The sequence below is a fragment of the Myripristis murdjan genome, chromosome 9, assembly GCF_902150065.1.
Source record: "Myripristis murdjan chromosome 9, fMyrMur1.1, whole genome shotgun sequence".
Taxonomy (NCBI): domain Eukaryota; kingdom Metazoa; phylum Chordata; class Actinopteri; order Holocentriformes; family Holocentridae; genus Myripristis; species Myripristis murdjan.
This window is the reverse complement of record NC_043988.1, coordinates 10,691,566-10,709,830: the sequence shown is the minus strand read 5'-3', so window position 1 is coordinate 10,709,830 and position 18,265 is coordinate 10,691,566. Positions and strand designations below refer to the sequence as shown.

At 44.0% G+C, this 18,265-nt stretch overlaps 1 protein-coding gene across 1 annotated transcript in view; it reads right to left on the bottom strand.

Moving 5' to 3' along the window:
• Positions 1 to 18,265, bottom strand: part of hmcn2 (hemicentin 2) — a 47,802-nt gene that overhangs the window by 2,802 nt on the left and 26,735 nt on the right. Inside the window, exons 33-76 of the mRNA XM_030059224.1 lie at positions 17,835 to 17,985; positions 17,328 to 17,546; positions 17,103 to 17,216; positions 16,807 to 16,994; positions 16,611 to 16,707; positions 16,250 to 16,411; positions 15,951 to 16,064; positions 15,512 to 15,708; positions 15,322 to 15,403; positions 15,096 to 15,227; positions 14,862 to 15,005; positions 14,597 to 14,756; positions 14,174 to 14,298; positions 13,904 to 14,087; positions 13,700 to 13,797; positions 13,327 to 13,605; positions 13,053 to 13,243; positions 12,186 to 12,267; positions 11,729 to 11,865; positions 11,476 to 11,617; positions 11,209 to 11,353; positions 9,930 to 10,057; positions 9,595 to 9,751; positions 9,352 to 9,473; positions 9,101 to 9,265; positions 8,847 to 8,954; positions 8,630 to 8,764; positions 8,368 to 8,502; positions 7,854 to 8,123; positions 7,078 to 7,268; positions 6,764 to 6,977; positions 5,932 to 6,066; positions 5,631 to 5,821; positions 4,858 to 4,939; positions 4,211 to 4,381; positions 3,609 to 3,761; positions 2,950 to 3,087; positions 2,002 to 2,123; positions 1,637 to 1,877; positions 1,462 to 1,521; positions 1,237 to 1,356; positions 808 to 942; positions 449 to 568; positions 35 to 160 (exon numbers count right to left, since the gene is read on the bottom strand). Of these exons, the coding sequence (XP_029915084.1) occupies positions 35 to 160; positions 449 to 568; positions 808 to 942; positions 1,237 to 1,356; positions 1,462 to 1,521; positions 1,637 to 1,877; positions 2,002 to 2,123; positions 2,950 to 3,087; positions 3,609 to 3,761; positions 4,211 to 4,381; positions 4,858 to 4,939; positions 5,631 to 5,821; positions 5,932 to 6,066; positions 6,764 to 6,977; positions 7,078 to 7,268; positions 7,854 to 8,123; positions 8,368 to 8,502; positions 8,630 to 8,764; positions 8,847 to 8,954; positions 9,101 to 9,265; positions 9,352 to 9,473; positions 9,595 to 9,751; positions 9,930 to 10,057; positions 11,209 to 11,353; positions 11,476 to 11,617; positions 11,729 to 11,865; positions 12,186 to 12,267; positions 13,053 to 13,243; positions 13,327 to 13,605; positions 13,700 to 13,797; positions 13,904 to 14,087; positions 14,174 to 14,298; positions 14,597 to 14,756; positions 14,862 to 15,005; positions 15,096 to 15,227; positions 15,322 to 15,403; positions 15,512 to 15,708; positions 15,951 to 16,064; positions 16,250 to 16,411; positions 16,611 to 16,707; positions 16,807 to 16,994; positions 17,103 to 17,216; positions 17,328 to 17,546; positions 17,835 to 17,985 (6,562 nt within the window). The remainder of the gene's footprint in view (positions 1 to 34; positions 161 to 448; positions 569 to 807; positions 943 to 1,236; positions 1,357 to 1,461; positions 1,522 to 1,636; positions 1,878 to 2,001; positions 2,124 to 2,949; positions 3,088 to 3,608; positions 3,762 to 4,210; positions 4,382 to 4,857; positions 4,940 to 5,630; positions 5,822 to 5,931; positions 6,067 to 6,763; positions 6,978 to 7,077; positions 7,269 to 7,853; positions 8,124 to 8,367; positions 8,503 to 8,629; positions 8,765 to 8,846; positions 8,955 to 9,100; positions 9,266 to 9,351; positions 9,474 to 9,594; positions 9,752 to 9,929; positions 10,058 to 11,208; positions 11,354 to 11,475; positions 11,618 to 11,728; positions 11,866 to 12,185; positions 12,268 to 13,052; positions 13,244 to 13,326; positions 13,606 to 13,699; positions 13,798 to 13,903; positions 14,088 to 14,173; positions 14,299 to 14,596; positions 14,757 to 14,861; positions 15,006 to 15,095; positions 15,228 to 15,321; positions 15,404 to 15,511; positions 15,709 to 15,950; positions 16,065 to 16,249; positions 16,412 to 16,610; positions 16,708 to 16,806; positions 16,995 to 17,102; positions 17,217 to 17,327; positions 17,547 to 17,834; positions 17,986 to 18,265) is intronic.

Genomic DNA, 18,265 nt, shown 5'->3' with positions numbered 1-18,265 from the left:
AATGGACAAATATTCAAGTATGACAGCCACTAACCCATGCAGGCTCCATTCTCTGCTTTGGTCATGCCAGCTGGACAACTGTCAAAACACTGGTATCCTCCCTCTGTGTTGCGGCACTGCTGGTGAGCCGGGCACACATTTCTCATGCACTCATTGATGTCTGTAAATGGAAAACCATTGCAATAGTCATCTACTGTCTCTTATTCCCCGGCATCGAGGTGGCAATGTGAGGTCCAATAGAAGGCAAGACTGAAGGACTAAAACAGGGTTGCAACACAGTTGTTCCATTTACTGATGGCTCTTTCAGGTCATATTTCTTAAGACAACATTTACATTTGCTTCATGAGCCAGGATTTGTAACTAGTATTTTTTTCTACATGTACATGAAGAAACAGGCCTTTTCAGACATTTCCAATTCCTTTGCTTTTGCAGGTTCTTTGCAACTGACCAATGCAGCGGTGTCCTGAGAGCTGGTATCCAGGGTGGCAGATACAGCGGTAGGAGCCCAGGGTGTTGAGACATTGATGCTGGCATGGGGAAAGAGAGGACTCTTGGCACTCATCCACATCTGAAATACATCATTGACAAATCAGGCTTCATCGATCTACTGTCAGACACTGAATTTATGAGATAAGAGATAAGATGAAACTTTATTGATCCCTGCTGGGAAATTAGGTTGCTGCAGCAGAAAGTAATAAGAATCAGCAGGGAGAGGGAAATAGAGTGTAAGCACACAGCTCCAGCAGAAAAGTTACGTATTGATACAAAATGTTGACTGGATGGCTTAATTGTGATTAACAGGCTTGCCTTCGCAGCTGGTTCCCATGGCGCTGGGTTTAAATCCTGGGCCACACTTTGCTTGGCAGCGGTATGTTCCCACTGTGTTGACGCACTGCTGGTTGTAGTGGCACATGTGGGAGCCCTGGGCACACTCATCAATATCTGCATGAGACACATATGTGAGGCCTAATTCAAGATTCACATTTCGATACGGACAGGAGTTAGGATAAGCGGAAACAAGACTGGGGGCTTACAGACAGCTGGAAGTAAAGCATCCCATTTACATGGTACATTTTCTTGCCTTTCTGTTTTTCAGTCAGTGAATGAGGACATATAGGCATGTCTATGTACAGTATGTGAATGTATTTGAATGTGTAACAGTTGATTACAAAAAAAAAAGTTTAACAAGTTTAGTTGGAAAGCAAAACTTGAACAGGTCTATTGTGGATGTCTGACCTTGGCAGGTGTTAGACTCGGTGGAGATGGTGAAACCAGACGGGCAGGCGCAGGAAAAGCCTCCCATGATGTTGTTACACGTATGAGAGCAGGGAGACTGCAGTGCACACTCATCCTCATCTGATAACAACAACACATTCAGTATCGTGTGATAAAACAGGTCTATTCATGATTCAAGCTGAAGTGTTGCCAAAAGATAGAAGAAACAGATAAAAAGAAACATACCAGCACAGTAGGAGGCTGTGTCTACAATGAAGCCTTTGGGGCATGTCTCTCCGTTACCATCTACAAAAACAAAGATCACCATGTTCAGTTTATTAGCTGTTTAGCTGTAATATTCAGATCTAACGTATACTGTTGATCTGCTGATAGTGTACTGTTAAATCAGTAAACCCCTGACCTGGTATGAGAAGACTGGCAGTGATGTGGAAGTCCAAACTAAGAGTAAACATGTTGTAGACACTATTCAACCCAGAAACTTTCAACAGCTGCAATAGGGGCCCCTGGCGCTCCTCCTGGCCCTCATAAATAATAGTGTGGTTACACCGCAGTACCATGGGGTTTCCTCCTCTCTGGTGGGCCTGTGACGACCAAGAGTACAGCTGCCCTTGGCCTGTCTGCACAAATGACTCATCAAACTCCTACAAGATAGAAAGTGAAATTAGGTCAGTGAATCTGAGAAGTGACCCGAGTGACATCCTCTTCAAGTACAATATGTTTGAGATCCTTAAATGCCTTTGCAAAGACAACAGCAAACACACCCACCTGCAGACTGAGATGAGAAGCTGATAATGAAGGAGGGACAAATCCATTGATTACAATGTCAATTAGTAAAACTCCCTCGGAATCAAGACCTCTGGCAACGTGGGTCAAACGAAGAATCTCCCCTGTTTGAATGTAGAAATGGTAATAGACATATTACTCATTCACAAACACAGAATGACACGTTGCAACTAGAGAAATGGTCATTTTTTAACTCACTTGGCAGGCAGTGGCAGAAAACAATGCCATCTGCTGGTTACTGTGTAAACTACAGAAGTAAGGGAGCATTCTTGAAGAGAGTACAGATAAGAGAAAACACACAGGCTTTGGAGTTTGCCACATTGGTCTGTTTGCCTGTTAAAATAGACACCAAAATCATTCATTTGATGGCACACATGCATTGTTTGCTCTGGTGATCCTTGCTGACTCTTTAACATAGATTATGTGGAGTGACAGCAGGAGAGTCAGTCACATTATCTCAAAAGTGAGGAAACCACAGCCTGCAGCGGCTAAAAGCTAAATAGTAAATAATGGCAAACAATATGTGGCCACATCTGTTTAGGAGCCTGGTAAAATTTACATTAGATCGGATAAAATAGCATACTATTTGCTGCCAGTGGAAAGTGAAAGTGGTAGTAGAAGTGACACTGTGTGCAGCTAAAAAACACTGAGCAGCAGAAGAACATGTGGTTAGTCACCTGAGATAGTTCTAAAAATAAGCCTGGTTTTGTCACCTATACTGAGTTAATGTCTTTTCATTTAAAAAGAAATGTACAGACCACAAATGGAGGTGTGATCTACAGGGGACACATGTATGTTTTCAGTGTCTATGTTATCATCACTTACTATAGATGTCTCAGAGCCTTAGTGTACTCTTAATAATAATGCATTTAATATTACTATGCTGGATGTTATGAAGATAATGAAGATAATCTTTGGTGTAATGCTGACCAGTCTCAAACTCCAGCTGAGACTCCTGTCTGAACTGGCCCTGGGTGAAAGAGTAGCCATTCCTGGTTGCTTCACTCTGCAGCACAGTGGTCCAGTAGATGGGAGTAAATACGGACACCAGCACCCGCAGCAACGGACCTGGAACACAACTATATTAGAGCTTCATGCTTTCTGTCATACCACAGAGCGGGCATCACCACATGGCTGACCCAGTGACAGTTCTGTCCAGACCTGTGACAATTCTAATATTAATAAATAAATCATTCGTTGTTATTTTTTCTCTGACGGTCGTGGCTACAGACTGCATGCACAGCTAATCTAGCTAATACGACAGGAGTGTCATCAATAGCCAAGCCAATCAAATCAATTGTTTACGTTTCAGCACCAGAGAATAGCGGAAGAGAGGAGATGAGATGAGAAAATCAGTCTCTGTTTTCTGTTACTTGAAAGACAACTGTAGTATTGTTTTCCATTCAAGTGCCATACAAGTTCAGAGTTATCGGTATGTTAAAAGTATATTACTTTGAAAACACTTGAAAACAATTGAAATTTGAAATTTGACAATAAATGATATAGAAATGTACATACGTTCTTGATTGTATTTACATCAGGGTACACTATTTAGAAATTTTAGTAACTGGACACTTGTGTATACTCACCCACACTGGGAGGGACATTGTCCAGGTGTGCCTGCAGGGTGCTGGTACCCTCGTCCTCATTGTCTGTAATGTTGGCCTCCAGGAAAGACACACCGAACTCCCTCTCGTTCACCATGCCTATCAGGCTCCCTCGGGCCTTGCGGGGAGCCTCACCTTTCACCACCAAACACAACAAAGAAACAGGAATGTTCAGCACAGTCACATACTGAATAACTTCACACTAATACTGCATTTTTACTAATAATACCCAATTTTTGCATTTTTAGTCGGTGCTTGTTCAGTAACTGGCATATCCTATTCCGTTCTATAATAATATCAATAAGCTCATGTGACTGTGGGAAATGCACTTGCTAAGATTTATCAATATCAGTATTAGCCAGGGCACTGAGGCAAACAAACTTAAGTACGCTCATTTACGCATACAAGGACATTTGGTGTCTCACAGGATGTGATGATGCATATAAATAGCTTATCCCCAGTTTGACTTTGCACAGGATATCAGCGAGCATTCGTAATACACTGCACTGATTATCAACCACTGAAGCAATGACATTAACAAATGTCTGAAGGGGGAAGAACGGCAGACACAACATCAGCCATACCTGGGCAGAGACCAGTCTGACACTTCCTCGAGTCAATACTGGGGCCGTCACATGAGCGGCCCCCATTGGCTGGTTCTGGGTTGTTGCATAATCTGATTCGTTCTTGGAACCCTTGTCCACAGGTGCTGCTGCACGGACCCCACTCCTCCCAGTTAGAGTAGCCTCCATTGACTGGGCCAGAGAGAAAGAAAGAAAGAGAGAAAAAGAGAGATGGAGGGAGAATTATTACAGGGTTTTATGATTTGTTCATTTGCACAGTAACACTCATAGAAAGTGGAAAAAGAGAATAAATACAAACAGTGTGAGTCAGAAAAAAACACCTGGAGGGGTTTATGTTTGCTGAAAAGGAAAAAAAAAAAAACACTAGTAGCCAAAAATCAAAGTAATAAGTAAAGACGAGTAGAAATGATTACAGGAATCAGGCAACAGCAAAAGGGAATAGAGAAGGGGACAAAAACAGCAAAATGTGTAAATAACTATCTGAACAAGCACATAGAAGGGAAAGTAAGCATGTGGCAGTCATTCAGTGTGTGTGTGTGTGTGTGTGTTCTATTATTGGTTTATATATTGTGCCAGTGTGTGTGTGAGTATTGTTTTATTCATTTCATATTCTATTTTCAGAGTACATCTCTAGGCATGAAACTGACTCTGGACTTTGAGGGTGATAGTCCTCTCAGCCGTTCCAGCTTCGCTCTCAGCCAAACACTGGTACGCCCCTGCATCTCCAGCCTATAAAAAAACAAGGAGATTGACACTTTAAGAGTTCATTCACACTTTGAGGAACAATTATCATTATCCCTCTGATAGACTCATAGACCTGTGGGAGAACAGAGTGTCTAAGAACGTACACGTACTTTCTTAACATTTTCATGCTTAAGAGCTGACATTTTCTTCAGAGCAACTGGGACTTTATTCCATTAAATTGTTTGTCATAATGGTCATTATTGGGCCAGAGAGAGAGGAAATTTCACATTAGAGCACTCTGTGGGAAGGAGAGTCATCTGTCTGTGAGAAAGCCTCAGCTGCAGGGTGTGCAATTACAGCACCAGTTAGAGACTTAACAAGGTTACAGGCTAAGGAAAGAGGGCCAGAGTCTGGGAACATCCAGCTCTCTGTTCCTCCTCTCCTTCTGCTGCTAATGCTGTTAGCCTCTCTGACTGAACTGCTTCCAATCTGATTTAGGTGAGAGCAGGACGCCATAGGACAGTCACACACTGTTCCTCCACCCAAGGGGACTGCAGATGAAACTTGGATAGGCTTTTGTGTTCACCTGACTCCTGGTTCTTTGTTCTCCAAGACGTAGAGCCTTTATTTACCATGAAGCTTAAACATTCAGAATTTGACAGACCTGACTTCTACATAGCATCTACATCTAGAACAACTGTTTGTAAAAACAGAGCTAAGTGAGCTTTTTATTTACAGTGATGCTGTAGATGACTAGGGAGCCGTTGTGAAGGGTTTGCAGTCGAAGGGAGCGGAGGAGGGGTCTTCCATCCCGAAGCCAGCGGAGGACAGGGCTGGGGTCTCCATGGACTGGGCAGTCTAGCATAGCAGTGCCACCTTGGGTGACTGTCTGAGACATGTGGGCCTCACCCTTCAACACTGGTGGTTCTGGAGAAATAATCCATGACAAACATTTACAATCCATATAATAATGCTGTCAGAGGATGTGGAAAGATGAGTGGCCTTTGCTGATCACTGACAGTATGCTGACTGCTCACCTCTGATGCGGACAAAAGAAAGTGCTCTGATGGAGCCCACACTGTTTTCTGCTATGCACACATAGGTTCCAGCATCACTCATAGTCACGTTGTCAATGATCAAGGAGCTCCTGCCAGCCTCGTCTACAGTGGCACCTGGAAGAAAAACCATTCAATCAACAGTGTAAGATGAATCAATGCTTAACATGGTTCATATTAAACTTGGTAATCAGAAGTTGTCACAATAACAGTTTTACCATACTATATCAGCTGAAGTATCACAATATCTAGGAGAGCCAAAGTACTGCAATCCATACTAAAGAACAGTGTAAACTCAATGGTTGGAATAATCCTAGGCACAGAAGTAAACTAAAAGCAGAAACTGTCTTAAACATGTAGTACGGAACTTTTGAGCTCTGTATGATTTGTCTCCCTCTTGTGGCAGTAAATGAAATGCTGCTCAAAAAGCACACTTCTGACTTAATCATCAAAGAAAAAAAAAAAAAAGAAGGGAGAAAACTGAGAATCTCATTGAATTCTCAGACCAGGAAATTAGCCATGCTACAATCATCACTGTGTAAACTCATTTGGTATTAGACTGAACATAATGAATGTTTATTTATATTTAAAAGTTCTGTTTTGTAGCAGTAACAATATGGATGTTTGATTTTTTTTTCTCCTACAAGGTGATGAACACAAGCTGATAACCTGAATGGAGCCTGCATCTTGAAAGTAACACTAAAATCATTGGTAACAGCACCAAAAGAGGGGTTTGGTACTCCGATACTTATTGCCAAACCCTTAAGTAGGATTTAAGCATTGTGCAATTCTGTAAGAGAAATTAATAGAGTACCTGGGTGGGGAGTGTTGTTGGCAGTCCAGGAGATGACAGGAGTGGGTGTTCCCTGAGCGTGGCAGGACAAGGCCAGACTCTGACCCTTGTTCAAGGTTACATCACCTGGTAACTCCTTGAAGGCAGGCCTCATGTTGATGGACAGGCGTATGTCTTGTCTCACAGACCCTGCTGCGTTGGTGGCTACACATGTGAACACACCACCGTCCCCTGGCTGTGTGAGGGAAATAATCACAACACATTCTTATGCCCGCATCTAGACAAACATTGCATTTTACACTCAAGTGATGAATATGAATTACGGTTTGTCTAACCTCAGCCCTCTCAATGATCAGTTCCCCTGATCGCAGGACGGTGAATTTGCCAGGAAGGTTGGGCACAATGGCTCCATCTTTCTCCCATGATATTTTGGGTTCTGGTGAACCCTGAGCGACACATGGCAGCAAGGCCTGAAATCCCTGGATGACTGACAGCTCCATCTGCCCAGCAGGAATCATGGGTGGAACTAAAACAGGGAGATCATTAGTGGTTAATGAATTGAACCATTCCATATGAATCTGTCATGTTCAACCCTTAGACAATTTGAACTTGAGTTTTAAAGGAACTGTTGATACAAAGATATTTTCCCACTTGCCCCTCGTGCAATGCTAGTGTTATCCATCCACATAATTTATGTGCGATTCGGGAAGGTTTCCAGTCTGCTGAAGATTCACTGCATCAGAACACTGGCAAACTGTAATTATCTATCTCTAATTTGTACTCTTTGGGGGCATGTGGATATATTTTCCTGTTTGGCAGGAAATAGTTCCCAATTAAACTATTCACTCCAAAGGGCTGTGCAGGGCTGGGTATCTGTGTCATTGTTTTTGGAAAAAGCTGTGGTGATGGAGTTTTTAACATGCAAATTTTGATGGTTTGAGCCCCAGCTAACAATTCTCATCCAGCCCAGGGAAGAGCACAACAGACTGGAGTTCTCACCAAATCACACATAAACTATCTGGATTAACCAACTGCACTAGAGGTAGGTGGGAAAATCTCCCTCTCTTTTTGGATTGCGGGGGAACTACTCCTTTAAAGAGTATCCACTAACCTTGAATAGCCAGCCTCATGTCATGGCTGGCTCTGCCAGCGAGGTTCTTGGCAGTACATGTGTACAGGCCTGCATCACTGCGCTGGGTAGCAGTGATTGTCAGGGTTCCATTGCCAAAAATACGTATGTGAGCGCCATCCAGCACAGGCCTCCTCTCCTTGTACCAAGTAACTTCAGGCTGAGGCTGCCCATCAGCTGCACACTCCAGACTGACTGGCTGGCCCAGTACAGTAGTGTACTCCACACGAGGTACACTCAGCACTGGTGGCACTGGAAAAACATCCAAGCAGCACACATTTAGTTATTAAAAAAATGTCAAACATTGATTCAGGTAAGAGTTCACTGTCTTACTAAGGGACTATTCACCAGAGCACAAGGCATTAGTTGTTACAAGGATCGAACCTGTAACCTTTTGGTTTTGTCTTGCTTTCTGTTACCACACTGACACCGTGAAAAATGAACTCAGTATTCACAGTTTTCTTCCCTTCCATGAGATTAAATCAGACTGTGTTACCTTGAAGGACTAGTTTAGTCCTGCCAACAGCTACGCCAGCTTCATTCTGTGCCAGGCACTGGTAGGTGCCAGCATCACCCAGCGTGACACGAGAGAACTTCAGAGCTCCATTCGAAAGCACAGCCAGTCTGTGACCTGTGATGCAACCGTAACATTTCAGTCAGCAGCAGCATCTATGGTACAGTAGCATGACTGTACTAATATGTTTGATAAAGCATGTATAATAGTATTACAAGATTATACTACTACTTCATATAGTTACCTGCTGCTATGGGAACTCCCTCTCTTTGCCACGTGACAGTAGGTCTGGGGAAACCTTGAACCTCACAAGGTAGAACAGTCCCATGATGCAACACCACTTGTACTTCCTCTGCCATTGGCCTAATCTCTGGGGGCTCTAAGTGCAGACAAAGAAAAATGCTTAAGTTATACAAGTCCATGGTTTACCATAAACATTCCAACATTCAACTTGCACCCACCTTGCACAGTGAGAGAGATGTGTTTGTGGGCAACTCCAGCTGGGTTACGGGCTGAACAAGTATACCTGCCAGCATGACTTGGAAGAGCAGCAGTTATCTCCAACACCCCTAAACAGAAATGAGAACAAAACTGTATTGTTTAATATCATATTTGATTGTGAAAACCCTATTCCTGGTCCAGTGGCACTGCTTTATCAGACCATGTTGTAGAACTCAATCAAAAGGATGTCAGTTCCCTGGGCAGCTTGTCTTACCAGTGGGCAGGACACGATAACTCCCTCCCCTGGAGCCCAGTTTGGCTCCACCCTTGGTCCAGGTGACAGTGGGCTGAGGGCGTCCCTGTACATGACAGGGTAGCACTACAGCAGACATTTTCACAGCAGTGACTGCAGTGACATCATCTTCAATCGATGGTGGAACTACAATAAAAATATCAATCAATCAGTTCAATCATTGGAAATGAATTGTGACAGTCTGTGCACAATACGAAGCACATCTTAGATACCTTGCAGGATGACCTCAATGACCCTGCGCTCCTCTCCGACATCATTGACAGCAGTACACTCAAAGTAACCTTCATCCTCACTGGACGGTGAGGAGAGGACCAGCGACCCAGAGGACAGTAACCTGGGCAGAAAAGTTTTATTTGTCTTAAGAAACTTTATTTATTTATGGCTGTCTGCTCCAGGATGTGCAGCACATGCACAGCATCAATTCAAAGGATGTAAATCCAGAGGTCCATCTTTACCTGTAAGCACCAGGCTGCTGGTTCATATCCAGTGGAGTGCCATTCCTTTTCCAGGTCACTTTCGGTGCAGGGATGCCTGTGGTGTCGCAGCTCAGCACTGCTCTGATCCCCATGGTTACTGTCACATTGAATGGACCCGGGCTGATCGAAGGACCCACTAATGGAAGACAGCACAGTCTCAGTTGGGCAGACATGTGAACCACACAGTATGTCATTGTATGATGTCAGTCTGTATTTTCGCTGTTCTTGCTTAGTTCTTCACCACAGCAAGAATACCATCATTGCTGTTTGAAAAAAATAAGTACGATATTTATATTTATATGTGCTGTATTCACCAAACACGCGTAGATCCATTCCCCTGTGATCTGAGCCAGCCTGGTTAGACACAGTGCAGTAGTAGCGACCAGCATCACTCAGTTGAACCCCATGTACACGCAAGGAGCCCTCTGATAACATAGTATACCTGAAACACATACACAATATACTGGTTGCACAAAAATAACAGTAACACCTGCTCTCCCCATAAGACCCAGTAAAAGCAATGATACCTTATTGCAAATACACTCACAAATAATGCAGTATAATGATACAGACAGCCCTTTGCCTAGTCAGACACAAAATGCAGTTTCATCGAAGTTCGGTATTTTTGACTTCTAATCATATTGCCCCCATCAAGTCAATCAGTGCCTTTTTTTAAACATAAGAACCCAGTGCCAAAATGCATCATTCTTCCAAGATTTATCTAAACTGTTCCTAACAACGCCAATTTGGATTCACTGTACTTGCTGATATTTTGGAGAGTTTGACCAAGGCCTATAGACAGAAAGAATCAAATCACAGCCATTGACTGGAGTAAGACAAAAAAAAAAGTGCAGTACAGTCTTTTGAACTCCAAGGGGCAGTGTTGAGCATTTGCCAGTGTATAGTAAATTGCACTTAAAGGGGTCAAATTCTATAATGATCATGGCAGTTAATTTCAAATATTTATAAGTACCTATATTATTGCTGTAATTGTTACTCAGCCCAAGATAGCCAATATTCTTTCAGTGGTTGTATAATTCTGACACCTTCAAAAGTTTTCCAGTAGCATTGAAACTGTGTGATGTTGAACATTTTCATAACCAGGTGAAGAGAACATTTACCTCCTAAATGATATGAAATTTCATTTATCTAAGTTCATAGAAATGGCCCAAAATTTTGTTATTTACTCTGCTTTATTTGACAGTGACAGTAGAGATAGACAAGTAAGAGAGAGAGATTACAACATGCAGCAAAGGAACTGAGCTGAAATCGAACCGGAGACGCAACGACGACAATACACGGTATGTATTGTACAAGGTGAGTCACCAGGGCTCCCCAGAAATTTAACCATCATGTGATCATTTTCTCCCATTCACAATAAAAACGCTATCTTTTAAAATAGCTTAAAATTCCATTGACCACTTGTTCATTTTACACTGTTTAGCCCAGTTTTAGCATTCAAACTCGACCCCTGGAGCTGGCCTCAGATATTCTGTGGATTATCTCACAGTTTAGACTCTTAATCTCTGGCATAAAACAGACTGACACTAAGCTGTGTTAACTTGAAACAAAATACAAAAAGCCGGGACATACTTGTTGTTATCCTGAATCACAGGGAAGCCATCTTTTCTCCACATGACTGTAGGAGAAGAGTCTCCTTCAATTTCACAAGGCAAAACTGCATCCTGGCCAACATGCGCTGTCACCACTGAACTGCTCTCCTTTATGACCGGGGGCACTGGAAAAGAACAAAGTGAGACTTGGGTCTACCATGCAGAGCTGTTTCACAAAGTTATTTCAATTCAACTCTTTTTATTCCATGTGATCTCTATGCAATTTCATTTGATTATATTGACTTACAGAGGATCTCCACAGTGAAAAACAGGCTGGTGCTTCCAGCTATGTTGGTGACCACACAGCTGTACTGACCACTGTCCTCAGGTCGGACCTCCTGTATCTCCAGGTACTGACCCCCTGCCAGCCGCTGGATACGACCCCCCAGCTGTCAGAACAGGAGCAGGGAAGGAAAAGAGAAAGAGGGATGGTAGGTAAGTAAGATGAGGTGGCATACACATAATGCATTCTCGGCTTTGTTCTTTTTCCTGCACCATACCTGCAGTTTGACCTCGTCTTTGTACCACTCTATATCAGGAGGAGGGTCGCTATCAGCCAGGCACTCCAAGGTGAGGTGTCCCTTAAATGGCACGTTCACTGTCCTCACATCACCTGAGCCAAGGAGGGTTGGCGGCACTGGAACAAAGTAATACAACCATTGATTATTATGGGGACTTTATTTAGGTGATATTACACACACCAGCATTGCGAGTAGTAAGGAATGCACGCTTCAAAGTTATACCACCCAGATAATTTAGGCGACAAAATGTCCCTGTGTACCTTCAGTTCTAAATTTAAACAGAGAAGAGCTAAGTAAAGAAATGAGGGCCAGGTGGAAAAGGTGAAGACAGAGGGGAGATCAGGTGTAAGTATAGGAGGAAGGTAGAGGAGAGGGAGAAGTGGCGTATTTCCTCTATGATGAACAATGAACAACACACCAGAACACTATGTGTCACCTTGAACTCGGACCCAGTGGTTTTTTCCATCCTCTCCAGCTAGGCTGCTGGCCAAACAGGTGTACAGACCTGCGTCCTCAACCTTTCAAAAGACAACATTAATCATCTTGAGTGGTTCTCGCATAACAATGCTACAGCATGGGCTGACGCTGCTACAGCTTCAGTGCTTTGTTTCTTTTGGCTAGCTGTATTTTGGGTATACTGATAAATGTTCTTGAGGAGCTATTTTCTGCAACTTTAGTCAGCCTCATAACTAAGCTCAGAATGTCTGTTTCACACCAAAAGGTTCCATATGTTATAAATATAAACAAATGCTCGACAGTCTCAAAATACAAATAAACCTCATGTCTAGCTGTCACATTGTGCTAGTCTTGTATGAAAAAAAGCTCTGGCAGTAAATTTCTCAGTGAAAAATCATTCAGTCCAATGAATCACTATAATCAAAACCAGTTATGGCACATGATAGAGTCTTTAACACATGCTCAAGCTGCATTGGCAAGTTCTCACTTTGGCTGCTCCAAGTGGCAGGGGAGTGATAACGTTTTTTTGAAAATGAACAACTTAACCAGAGATGACTTAACCCAAAAATCACGTAAGAAGACGTCAGCAAGTTACACACTGCTTGGAAATGAACCACTTCTTCTTAGACCAGACAGTCTATAACTCACTATAAGTTTAAGATCATCACTTCAGTGACCATAATTGGCACCTGAAATTAATAAGGTCAAACTACAGAATTTCAAGCCTTATGGGACACCTCCTCTCCAGAAGTTGGGATTCAGGCTGATGCAGTAAGACGGATGGAATTTTTACACAGGAAGTCTTGTCCTGTGCAGCTGAATCTCACAGATATTACAAAATGTTTACCTGAACTTTGCTAATCCTGAGAAAATGTCCATCCTGCTGGATGATGTCAGCCCCCTCCAAGGGGCGACCATCCTTGAGCCAGGTGAGGGTAGGAGGGGGAACACCCACAGCAGAGCACTCTAGTTCAAGAGGACTGTTTACTGCTATGGTCAGCTCATCTGGGGAGCTGGAGCTGGATATCTTTGGGGGCTCTGGAATAGAAAACGTAATGTATTTGTCTCATGCCTTCAAAATGACATAGTTTTATCACATTAATTAAAGGTCTTGTGATTACCTAGCACAGTGAGGTTAAAGCTCTTTGTACTGCTTCCAGCCTGGTTACTGGCCACACAGCTGTAGAGCCCTCTGTCTGAGGGCGCCACATCCGGCAGCTGCAGCCGTGTCTCCTGTCCATCCAGCAGCAGGTTGCGGTGAAGCGACAGCGGCTGGCCATCTTTCATCCAAGTCAAAGTGGGAGGGGGCACACCCCGCGCTTCACAGGTCAGTGTCACCAGGGACCCCTGAACCACTGTGACCGGCTCCACTGGTTCAACATGATCCACACCGGGGGGCACTGCAGAGCACGTGTGCCAGATAATACATCAATATGATTCATTTCCTAATGACAAGATTATGACTAGGAGGTGTGTAAAGTAGATGTTATTTACCTTGGACTTGGACATCATAACTGAGCTCAGCAAGACCAGCTCGACTACGTGCCACACATGTGTAAACTCCAGAATCAGACAACTGGACAGGAGAAATCCTAATACATCAGGAAGAAAGGGAAACACACTCAACATCACCTTTTGAAACGTCACCCTCTTAATGATAGATCTGGTTTTAATTGAGCTTTTTAGATCTAAGCTGACCTAAGAACAGAGTCACCGGAGAGGAGGCGAGTACGGGGAGAAAGGAGCAGGGGGCGCCCATTCTTCAGCCAGCTGATCTGGGGTGGGGGGTTTCCTGCTGTCTGGCACTCCAGCGTCACAATGCTGTCCTGCGTGGTCTGCACCTCTTTCGGAACAGTGGTCTCACCAGAGATAGATGGTGGGACTGCGACAAATCAAACGAAATGATGCAAAATCAGATGAAAACACTCAAAAAGTTGCTCAAATACACCATTACAGATTTAAACTTACCTAGTACGAAGAGGGTGTAGATTTTGCTCTCCTGGCCAGCGGGGCTGACAGCCAGACAGGTGTATGTCCCAGAATCCTCAGGACTCAGCCTCAATAAGGTTAAGGTGCTGCCATCTGAGGTCATACTGCCAAACGTCACATATAAAGGTCACTCTCACATGAAAAAGGTCACCAAACCAGGGTACATTTGTACATTCAATATCAGCTCCAGCCTCACTCCCCACCCTAACCAGGGTTCTTATCCCATCACCATATCCTCATGCACACACAAACTTTCTCTAGCGGATGCTGTAGTTCCATTGAGCCTATAAGCTACTGCAAAGCTGTTTTTATTTATTTTTGTTCTCTTGCCAATCATTGATCTGTTTCCTTTGCTCTGTCTCTGAATCCTGCTTTACTAGCCTCTCGATGAGAAAAACTTACTCTATGTGCTGGGTATCTGATCCCTCTAGAGTCACTCCATCCTTCAGCCAGCTAAGTTTTGGTGCAGGGATCCCACTCGCTCTGCACTCGAGGGTCAGCTCCTCTCCCATGGGAGCACTTAAGTCAGAAGGGTGGCCAGAGTCCAGGATGGTGGGGGATACTGAGTAGTGCGTACCATGGGACAAAGATTGCTGTTAAACACTCCTCAAATGAATTTGCAGGTTGTGTGTGCCTCTTATTGTTCAGATTGCAAATAACTCTGTACCCTGCACTGTGAGCATGTAGTCCTTCTGTGTTACTCCCTCGCTGTTCTTGGCCACACAGGTGTATGTCCCGGCATGAGACAGCATGAGAGGCCCCAGCTCCAGCCTGTTGCCTCGAATTGACCACTGCCATTGCAGACTGCTCTCTGGACAGCAAAAATATGGCGTTACGTCAGCTTCCACACACGACAAGTACATATTATATCTCATTTCCCCCATCGTTCCCTTCCTCTCACCGATAGGGGTGCCATCCTTAAGCCAGGAGATGCTGGGCACAGGAACCCCTGAGGCCTCACACATTAGGGTAACATGGGAGCCCAGGGTCTGTGTCAGGGACTCCTGGAGAGGCCCGTCCAGGACAGGAGGAACTGTGGAAGTTAACCGTGTTATTACAATAGAAAAAAAATGTCTTTGTTGTTAGCTACCATATGTAAGAATACTGATACTAAGAAACATTCTCACCATGAACTGACAACCTGAATGTCCTGTCCACCTGTCCAGCTACATTTGAAACTTTGCAGGTGTAGGTGCCACCGTCTGCTATCTGGGAATGGAATTTTAGAAAAAGACAGAGTAAAATGCTTTAGTTCAGTCTTACACTATTCTAAAGCGTGCAAATATTAATATAAATAAATTAACACATGTTAGTGACCTGAACTCCTATGATCTCAAGCTGGTGATGATCCATCTTCAGTCCATTTCCTGGCAGCAGCTGCAGTCCATTTTTGTACCATGTGACCTCAGGCTCAGGCGCACCCTGGGCCTCACATCTCAGCGTGACGGACGAGCCCACCTGAGGGGTCACCACCTCTGACTCAGAGTCAAGACGGGGCTTCAAGGTTGGCAAGACTGTTGGTTTGCACACAGAAAAAGAGCGTGACCTCAGCATGATTCATTTGTAATTGGGATGACTCACTCCTGCACTATCAACTGTTACAGCTGGTTTGTGGTAAACAGACCTAGGAAGTGTGTTCCCCCACCAGGTGTGAGCCCATTAGATGATACAACTTTTTCCAAGGCAATGTTTTGAGATTTGATCATCTGTACATGTTGATGAATTGTGCAGATGAGATCACCGTGTGTTTCCTCACCATAAACACTGAGTAGGATGCTCTTCTGATCCTGGCCAGCTGAGTTGGTGGCTGTGCACACATATTGACCTGCATCCTCCACTCGCACTCGGGGCAGCTGCAGCATCTGGCCGCCTACAGTAATAAACAGCAATAAAAGGCTACTATGAAATGTAATATCTGTGCCAGAATTCAATTGAAACAAAGTGAATACTCCTGTCACATTGTGGTCAAAGGGCAGAGGATGACAGAAACAAGATATATACGTATTATTTAGGTACTGGATATTATTTGGTCAGATGGGATGACCTAAATCTGACCTGGCAGGATGTGAATGCCAGTGCTGAACTGCAGGATTTGACCATCTCTGGTCCACGTGATCTCTGGTGGAGGATAGGCCTGGACGTCACACAGCAACGACACCATGTGGCCCTCAATCACGCTAACCTCTTCCTCCTTCTGGCCAATTATCCTGGGAGGCACTGGAGGAGAGGAACATGGCTTTATCACACAATGTCAGGGCATCAGCCAGGGTGTCTGCCCTCGCGAAAGAACATACATTTAATTTAACAAAAGGACAAAAAGGAAGCGATAGCAAAGAAGTATCACAGTCCGTATGATTAGCTGAGGGAATTGTGAGGAAACCTTAAAAGAATTTTGAGGTTTTGGGGTTTTTCTAACCTTGCACTGTCAGACTGAAGAGTTTCTCAACTGACCCGACCTTGTTCTCAGCCACACACAGGTACCCGTCCATGTCTGACACCTGGACACTGAGGAGCTGAAAGATGAGGGGCAGCAGTTATATTCCTCAATACAACATGTGACCCTTGGTCTTTCACACTGTGGCATTTGTGGTATTTGTCTAATAATGACTAACCTGGAGTTGTGTCCCATCCTCACTGATGTGGTGCTGAGTGTCCGGGCGCACTGGCTGCCCGTTCCTGAGCCAGGAGACGACTGGTGCCGGGTGACCCATCACATCACAATGGAGAACCACAGTGCTGTTGACCACTGCTCCTATTTCCTCCATGAATTCATCTGACGCCCCCGTGATCACAGGAGGGACTGGACAAATGAAACACAAGAATGATCACTCTCAGAACTGACAGCTACCCATATTCAGTTTTTAATATGTGGACATTTAAAGTACTCATGGAAAATGTAGATGCTTACCCAGGACCTCCAGGTCAAAGTGCATACGGTCCTCCCCTGCCTCATTGACAGCCTGACACGTGTACTTTCCAGCATCTTCTTTCTGCACTCGCGAGATCTGTAGCACCTGTCCACCTAGGACAAATCAACACAACAGTCCATTTCTTCATGCATAAGTAATGCCTCAGTGGTGCAAAACCACAGCATATCTGGTTTAACTGGTATCAGGAAGGAATTTGTCCTGACCTGGAAGCAGTACCACTCCATCAGCAGTGCTAAGTTTATGTCCTTCTCTGTACCAGCTGAGTTTGGGTGGGGGGATGGCGTTACTCTCACAGGACAGGGTGATGGGATGGCCCAGGACTACCTCCCTTTTTTCTGTCTTGTCTTCACTGGCATCCTCCTTATCCTCTCCCAGACCCCAGGCTGCCTCCCTGTTAGTCACCCGCTGGAAGACTGGAGGAACTGGTGAGACAATAATGAAAGTGAGTATCATGTGATGTGTGGACAGGGCAGGGTTGAGGTCAGTTCACTTTAAAACTCAATTCAATTCAAGAAAAGTTCAAAAACTACAAATCTTTAAACATAATACTGTTACAAAAATCAGAAAGTCATTGAGAATGAAGGCTCTATCATTGTCATGCAAATAGAAGTCTGGATTTACATTTTGAACAGGGCAATTCGAATAATAATTCCAACCCTGCTACTGGGTGTATTGAAAGTGTTTTGCTGGAACTCTGGCTGGTAACACACCCTGGATGGTGATTCGAAAATCCCTCTTGTCCTCTCCTGCAGAGTTGGTGACCACACAGGTGTACTGCCCCTCATGGGACAGCATGGCATTCTCTATGTGGAGGAAGTGGCCACTCTCTCGAATACCAGCATGAAAGTTTCCACTCAGCAGCTAAACAAGAAACACATTAGGTGATAAAATATTATGTTCATTTTCTGTGAGACACTTTGTGCTAAACCTTTTTTCTTAAAGGGACAATAAGCACAATTTTACAACCTCATTGCACAAATGGGCATAATATATCTGTAGGGGGCTGATAAGTTTGTTGATCTGTACCAATGAGCCATTGATTACAAGAACAGGTGCTGAGATTTCTGGCTTTCAAAACTCAATTTCCAGCCACAGCTCGAGCTCAAGCTGAATTCAAATTTCAAGACACAGATAATTTCCT